The 8,751-nt window shown below is 30.1% G+C and overlaps 1 protein-coding gene across 2 annotated transcripts in view; it reads left to right on the forward strand.

The window, feature by feature from the left end:
- The window catches only part of LOC106465705 (ras suppressor protein 1-like), a 28,282-nt gene that overhangs the window by 11,454 nt on the left and 8,077 nt on the right, over positions 1-8,751 (forward strand). For both annotated transcript variants that reach the window (XR_002612039.1, XM_013925943.2), the window contains exons 5-7: positions 1,736-1,854; positions 4,228-4,310; positions 6,329-6,443. Coding sequence is in view for 1 of the 2 variants with exons in the window: in XM_013925943.2 (XP_013781397.1) it covers positions 1,736-1,854; positions 4,228-4,310; positions 6,329-6,443 (317 nt within the window). In the remaining variant the exon portion in view is untranslated. The remainder of the gene's footprint in view (positions 1-1,735; positions 1,855-4,227; positions 4,311-6,328; positions 6,444-8,751) is intronic.

Here is an 8,751-nt window from a genome sequence, read left to right on the forward strand (position 1 = left end):
GTGTGTGTATATATATATATATATATATATATATATATATACCTTGTTCACTGAGCCCTCAGACTTTCTATAAATTATACGAGTGACCCTATAATGTAACAATACTCATTTAAGGTAATGAGAAAAATACTGAAGAGCTGAGTAACTTGACATCAACAATAATACATCAGTTGAACCACACACACCATGTACGACTCTTACCAAGTTACCCAACCAAACTTGTCATAAATATCACCTTTAAAATAATTACTTTTAACTTTCTTGTTATGAAAAGTAAATAATCATTAAATATTAGATCACCATATAAAATAAGTAATAACTACTAAAGTAAACAATCTTGTATATCTAACACTTACTTATAAAATGGGTAAACATCACAAGTTTTGAATTTTCTTAAAAAGAGTTCAATATGAGCCAGATTATCATGGTACTGAAGATTTCCTGGTACTAATTAAACCCCTAGGAAAAATCCATTTCTCTTCATCCCTTAGTCTATATCTTGATAAGTTACAAATAACCTTATATAGAGAAACTACTAAACTCTTGCTGTGTTTACGAACTGCAGTTCCTTAAGATGATTGAAATGTTTTTTTCTTGAGTTCATTGTTGTGAAATGAAACAATTCAAATGGATAAAATCTATTAGGCTTACAACTCAATCTTATCTAGCTATACACTAGGAGATGTAGATAAAAGATTTTATCAAAGGGTTTACCATATTTGGAAAATGAGCCCCAGTAGGTGTGATTGAGGTTCCTATTAAAGCAATCAGGAAGAGAAGTCATCCAAAAATTTTAAATTGCATCAAAAGACCAAGAAAACTTTGAAGCACATTCAGCAGTAAAAATAAGATATTTTATTGTTCTCATTGTAACCATTTTTTCATTGTCTTACATCATTCAGCGATTGACAGGTTTAGATATGATTGATCAGGTTTCTACTAAGTACACAAATTGCCTGAGATGTAATGAACACATTGAAAACCATTCTTACAGTACAAATCAAGGCCAGTTTGAAGTTGCCCCGAGTAAAAGTAAATTTTGAAAGTTTCGTTACATTTTTTTAAGCAAGAGCTCAAATCCTGAACTTATGAGACATAAAAAGTTGCTTTATTTTGTAATAATAGCTCTGAGTAAAAATAAGAGCTTGTTTGACTTAATATCTTCCAAATTTCGGTCTTTATCTACATTAAAGCCTGTAGGTAAAGCTTATTTCAGTTCTTTTAAAAGTTGTGTACATATTGAAATACATTACTGTAATTAAATAGTTTAACCTTTAAAAAAAAAGAAAATTAGTGTAGTTGAAATGTTGTTGAGAGTGTGAGAAGTACAAAACAGAAGTCAAGTTATCAAATTTCATGGTTAAAAACAGAAAATTATTATTATTTTCATTTTTAACAGCTAAAGGGCGAGCATTGTATTAGGAGTGTGTGACAATACTTACTACTGACTGCAAAATAGAGGTTAGGATACAGTTGTATGGTTTCAGACAACTCAGTTTTAGCTGGGTCACTCTTTGAATTGCCATGATAAAGTATCATTGTTGAGACGAGTAAATGTCTAACTAGATAAAAGCTACAATTTTATTCTAAAAAACCTGACAATAAAATTTTAAGTTAAACAACAGTGTTAAACCGTAATCAGGAAAACTATAAAGGAGTGTGGTGTTTGTTTTTTGAAATTATTAAATATATTTACATATATATAATTATAAGTTGTTTCATTGTCTAATTGTAGGATGAATAGGCTGAACTCACTTCCTAGAGGATTTGGTGCTTTCCCCCAACTTGAGGTGCTTGACTTAACCTATAATAATTTAAATGAAAAAACTCTACCCGGCAACTTCTTTATGCTAGGTAGGTTTAACTTTAAGAAGTTTTTGATCAAGTGTAGCTGTGTAAAAGTGATATTGTTTCTATGTTGCATCACATCATATATAGAGATAACCAGAATCAGATTATATTAAATTGAAAGAGGTTTACTTTGTTCTGATATCAAATGTTAAAAAGTGTTACTTGAATATTTAAAGAATCTACTGGAAAGTGTATCGCACTTAACAGGAAAACAAGTCATGGTTGGAGACGGCTTGAATGGGTAATTAAGAAAAACTTATATTAAAGTTTTTCTTCATTACCCATTCAAGCCGTCTACAACCATTATTAGCCTCAAAGTGGGTTCCTCATCATTGAATAGGAAAACAAGTAGTGTTATCTTAAGTATTAGTATTATCATGGATACAGTCTTCAATTAAATCAATGTTTTCTGCAAATACATAGGTTGAATATGGCTAGTAATGCTTTAACTGGGGACTGTGCATCTTAATAATAGCCCTGCAACATAGTTTCCATTGCAAAAGGCTTCGTCATGTCTAAAGTACACCTCTCCTCACTGCATGCTTTTCATAATCCATCTGTTGTATGAGCACAACAGTTTCACAGCTGTCTGATCACAAAGAAATCCATGGAAACTGCATATATTGATGTGACTGTTATATTTTTTGTATGGATTAGCATGAATACCTGTTTCATACTTCAGCTGCTTGAGGTGTGCAGTGGTTGAACAGCTATGTTGTGGAAGCAACTTGTGTTGCTATTCTAGATGGAGATCCTGTTGACTATGTTGTATGCTGTTGCTTGGCACATGTGTACAGCTTTTGCTACTAACCTTTGTGTTTGTGAATTCTCACCTGTTACAAGGTATCACACTTTACTTACCATGACTTGTTGCAGGTCTTTTTCTGGAATATCTAAGTACCCAAAGTTGATCCATATTCTTTTGTTTTCCAATGCCATCAATTACAAGGGATATCCCAATCTTGATAATTTTGCATCAGAAAGAGCTGTTAATACCATTCCCAAAAAGCAATAAATTTTATCACCCAACCTAATGGCAAAATGTAGTTATGATAAATGCCATTCTACTATGACTTTATTTCACTTGTGAGTATCACGTGATATGCTATTTACATGTTTAAAACCATTTTAATGTAACGTACTCAATAGTTAATAATGTAAAAGTTAAGACATAAATCTAAAAATATGAAACTAGCATCTGTAACTTAAATAATAATAATATTGTTAAAAAGGTTCTAAACAATGTAAACGTAGAGTTTAAAACATGTAATATTATTTAAGATCTCTGAGCATTTTTACATTAACTACAACATACTAAATTGTAACTGACTTCATTGGAAAATGCCAACATACTGAATATTGTACCACATCTATAGCATGAACTATATGGCTGGTGAAGCAGTGTAATAATTGTGCATGGATCGAAGGTAAAAACTGTGTAATGTATCTACAATTGTATTTTAAATAAACTACTTTATTAACATTTGAGTTACTTTCAAAAACTTATTCATTTAACCTTTTAAGGTCCACAATGATAACATCCAATTTGAAGTCCCCCAATGGGACATTGGTAAGTTTCTGGACTTACAACATGAAAGTTTTGAGTTTGATTCCTCACAGTAGACACAACAAATAGCCCAATGTGGCTTTGCTCTAAAACAAACAAACAAAAACCCAATTTGCTTATTTGGTCCTTATAACATCTTAACTTTTGGTTATCTATTTAGGCCTGACCTAAAAATATGAACATAGCTAAATATGGGGATGGGGAAAACTTCAACCTCTTAGCTTTTGTTTTTATGAAAAAAGTTATTATATATGTTCACATAGAATTCATCTAACTAATGGGAGACTTGTCAGAGTTTATAATTACCAAAAGTATGTACGATCTTAAGTATATGCTATAAGTTCATATCTATTCCAATAAAAAATTTGTTATTAATATGATTACTTATCAATGTTGAAACATTTTTACATTTTGTTAGTTAATGGCTTTTGAAAAACCCTTTTTTTTCTTAAAAATAAGTATCCTCATGGACAATTTTTTATCTAAATTAAAAATACTGAGCAACACCTGTTAATATAATGTCTAATGTTAATTTATTTCTTAACTACAAAAAAATGTTCGTTATTTTTTCGTGTAATGGATTGAAAAATACATTTCATATTAAGAAAATTTTCATGCATTGTTTTCTGTTAGATGTTAAAAACTGAAAAATTAAAACCAAATTTTACACCCATTTTGAACTAATTAGAAAATATTTTTATTATAAAACAATTTTAATTAATGTTTCAAGAATATAATTAAAATTTATCTTGATTCTGATTTGTTATTAAAACCTCTGCAAAGTAATTTTGTTAATTTCACATTTTAAGAAACCCTGAGGGCCCTTTATTTTGGAGACAATGACTTTGAGAAAATTCCAGCAGAAATTGGTAACTTGAAAAATTTGCAAATAGTAAGTTTTTATTTTTTCTAAGTTACAATATATATATATATATATATATCAAAGTGTTATTGATTCTAGTCATTTTACAACAGTTTTGTTAAGTAGAAGTTTGGTTTAGTTTGCTGATTTACTATTTGTCATTTCTCCCATATCATTTAATGTTTTATTTTCTAATGATCTTGCAGTTTTATAAATGGTTAGAATTTCTTTGTAATTTTTTTATTTTAATTTTTGTGCAGAAGAAACCTCTTTGTTATTGATGTTTCGAATGTGGTTTCAACTCGCATGATGGGTGTCTTACCAAAACCCAAAATCACGGAATCATTAAATTCTGGATGTGAAACCACAATTAAACTTGAATTAGAAACAGATTTTGGCCATTTTTCATAACTTTAATGTTGAACTTATGAATCATGACATATATTTTAACTTCCATGTAAACATCTGACATTCTTGTGGTTTCAAGATATCTTTCCTTTAAGTTATTTTGTTCGTCACTTTCTTTGTTATGCAGACTTGCTCATGATCTCTCAGAATGCACAAAGCTGATTAATCTTCATAATGAATTGGACACTTGACACTTATATAGAATTAATTGATGGTACAATGTCTTGGTAGCTGGCATTTAATGAGAATTTTGCCCAGTTATAACTTAGTGTCTACCGTAAGTAGTGATATTTTATAATTTACTTTGTCAGCAATCTTACTAAAGCTAGTAAACAAATATATTTACCATCCACAATTAATGTATATCAACGTATCCAGATTTGTAGATATCGTAAATTAGACTTAAATCTTTTAAAGAAAAAAAAATTAAATGGCTGTACCAAATAAAAAGGTATTTCAAACTGAAGATTTCACCATTTTTATGTTCTTAATTTTCAATCTTCTGGGTGGATGGCATACTTTTAAAATGTTAACATTTTCTTAGAACACTTGCATATAAAACTTGAAAATACGTTAAATATAGATTCAAAATAATGCTAATATTACTGTGTTTGACTCTTTTTTTATTTTTTAAGTTTTTTTGTATTGCCAACAAATGTTAAATCTAAATTCATTTCAAATCAATGAAATTTCTAACCACTATATTATCTGTGGAGCCAGCTGGGAATCAGATATCCATTATATTTTAGTGTAACATACCATACTCCAACCAATCATTGCCTTATAACTTGGTCAAAGCATTTTATTTATTAAGCTGTTACTCATCAGAATTCTGTGTGTATATGTAAGAGTAATTTTAAATTATTTTGATACTTTGTTTTATTTATATATATATATACCTAATGGGGTCTGTCATGGCCTTGGTAGTTAGGGCAATCGACTCACAATCTGAGGGTCATGGGTTTAGATCACCAAACATGCTCACATGGTCACATGGGTGTAAAAATTCTTGGCTTCCAAAATTACTACCTGGTCCCAAACTAGTTGAGATGAAGGTCATTATGGAGAAGAAAGGATTTATATATTTTATAATCTAGTCTATAGTGTTCTGTAAATGAAAAAGATGTATACAAACAGGTTTGGGAGTAACAGGTTATTTTAGTAAGTTGTTACTGTAATAATGTTATATTTGTCGATAACAAGGTATTATTACATGTTTGATTTTTAATGGGAGTAATAATAGTATAGTTACTTTCTGTAAAAAAGATACGAGTTGATCTTTTCTAAGTTACTTAATCTGTGGAAACATGGTTACATGAAAAACTATAGCAAACAATGTTAATGTGTGTAATGGCTTTAGTATCTTATTATAGCAGTAAAGATTTAAATGTAAAACATCCTTTTAATGGGGAGATGCAGATTGAATTCCAGTATTAAACTAAAAACCTTAGGAAATTTTTTGGTTATAGAGCAAATATTTTATAAAATTTTGTAATGTCCATTGTTTCAGTTGGACTTTATTAAGCTGTTATCATCACTGGACAGAGTTTTACTATTTCTGATAACTTTGGTACTTAGTGTTTTATTTACATATTTATTATATATTTACAGTAAATAAAATATTGGTATTTGTTTTTCAGTTGTGTTTCAGAGAAAATGACTTGATTAGTCTACCGAAAGAAATTGGTCAGTTAACACGTCTACGAGAATTACACATACAAGGAAATGCTCTCACTCTTCTTCCTCCCGAGATGGGTAAGGTTACAGTTTAATTGAAAAAAATGTTGTTGTTTTTGTACACAGAACAGAAAGTTAGATATATATCTTAGGTTTGATTTTAAAGAAATTTCATTGTTCATGTTTTTATGTTTTCTCTAGTTGATGTAAGTGCTTTATAATTTCTGAAACTTAAGGAAACCAGGAATGCTGATAAACTGTTCAGTTATAAAATACTGAGTTTGTCATTTGCTGAAAGCTTTGATAATATGAAATACTAAGTCATTATTTTACACTTTATTGAAATGAAATGTATGAAAATGAAAGGTGTACATCAAAATTGATTTGTGTGAATGTGCAGTGAGCAGTAGGGTCCTACATTAGGCTTGAGAACTTAATAAGTAATTAGCATACAGAACTGTGAAATAAAGATCATTTTAAAATCTATTTAGCATTATTTTTATGGCAAGTGATTAGTCCTAATTGTATTGGAATTAGAATAATATAAGTTTTTCAGTCTTAAGAGATCGTAGCATTCACCAAAATATTTGCTTATGGTGTACTGCTATCCTGAGATGGCTGCATTACTACAGGACCAATGAAAAGTGCTGCATCATTTGTATATAGCTTGTAATATTCATTTCACTTCTTCTTCTGCTTTATTTAATAGCTAATATGTTCATCTTTTTTGTGCCCCACCAGCTATTACATAACTAGAATTACTGAGGGTGGGTTTTAGAAATTCAGTTGCCCCTTTTAATTGATAAGAATGCAGTTGATGATGGAATTAATTGAACATTCTTTTTAATTATATATTTAGTTTCCTATCATAGTCAAAAAAACATCTTGAGATATATTTAATTGATTAATGTTAGGTCTGCTCAGTATTTAAGAAGGATTGATAATTGGATATGTTTAATTGGTTAATGTTAGGTCTGCTCAGTATTTAAGAAGGATTGATAATCAGATATGTTTAATTGGTTAATGTTAGGTCTGTTCAGTATTTAAGAAGGATTGATAATCAGATATGTTTAATTGGTTAATGTTAGGTCTGCTCAGTATTTAAGAAGGACTGATAATCAGATATATTTAATTGATTAATGTTAGGTCTGTTCAGTATTTAAGAAGGATTGATAATTGGATATGAATCCTTCTTAAATACTGAACAGACCTAACATTAACCAATTAAAAGACCTAACATTAACCAATTAAACATATCTGATTATCGTTCAGTATTTAAGAAGGATTGATAATTGGATATGTTTAATTGGTTAATGTTAGGTCTGTTCAGTATTTAAGAAGGACTGATAATCAGATATGTTTAATTGGTTAATGTTAGGTCTGTTCAGTATCTAAGAAGGATTGATAATCAAGTTAAGAGTGTTTTTTTTTATATTTGGGTTGTGCATACGTAATAGCAGTTGTGAAAAGTAGATATGATGTAGAATTGTCAAAATAAAAACGGCTGTTTATGATCACAGTTGATTTTCTTCTTTGCTTGGATATTTGCCTCATACATTTATGTTGATTTTTCAAAACAACTGATGATGTAGAAAATATTGGTTTTCAAATTAATAATGTTTAGCACAAGCTTATACTATCACCTTTCTATAGTGAGTAAGTCAGTATGACTAATTACCTGTCTGTAGCAGTGAGTAAGTCAGTATGACTAATTACCTGTCTGTAGCAGTGAGTAAGTCAGTATGACTAATTACCTGTCTGTCGTGAGTAAGTCAGTATGACTAATTACCTTTCTATAGTGAGTAAGTCAGTATGACTAATTACATGTCTGTAGCAGTGAGTAAGTCAGTATGACTAATTACCTGTCTGTTGTAAGTCAGTATGACTAATTACCCGTCTGTCGTAAGTCAGTATGACTAATTACCTTTCTATAGTGAGTAAGTCAGTATGACTAATTACCTGTCTGTCGTGAGTAAATCAGTATGACTAATTACCTTTCTATAGTGAGTAAGTCAGTATGACTAATTACCTGTCTGTAGCAGTGAGTAAGTCAGTATAACTAATTACCTGTCTGTAGTGAGTAAGTCAGTGTGACTAATTACCTGTCTGTAGTGAGTAAGTCAGTGTGACTAATTACCTGTCTGTAGCAGTGAGTAAGTCAGTATGACTAATTACCTGTCTGTAGTGAGTAAGTCAGTATGACTAATTACCTGTCTGTAGTGAGTAAGTCAATACGACTAATTACCTGTCTGTAGTGAGTAAGTCAGTGTGACTAATTACCTGTCTGTAGCAGTGAGTAAGTCAGTATGACTAATTTCCTGTCTGTAGTGAGTAAGTCAATACGACTAATTACCTGTCTGTAGTGAGTAAGTCAATACGACTAATT

The sequence above is a fragment of the Limulus polyphemus genome, unplaced genomic scaffold (assembly GCF_000517525.1).
Source record: "Limulus polyphemus unplaced genomic scaffold, Limulus_polyphemus-2.1.2 Scaffold2025, whole genome shotgun sequence".
In the NCBI taxonomy this organism is placed as follows: Eukaryota; Metazoa; Arthropoda; class Merostomata; order Xiphosura; family Limulidae; genus Limulus; species Limulus polyphemus.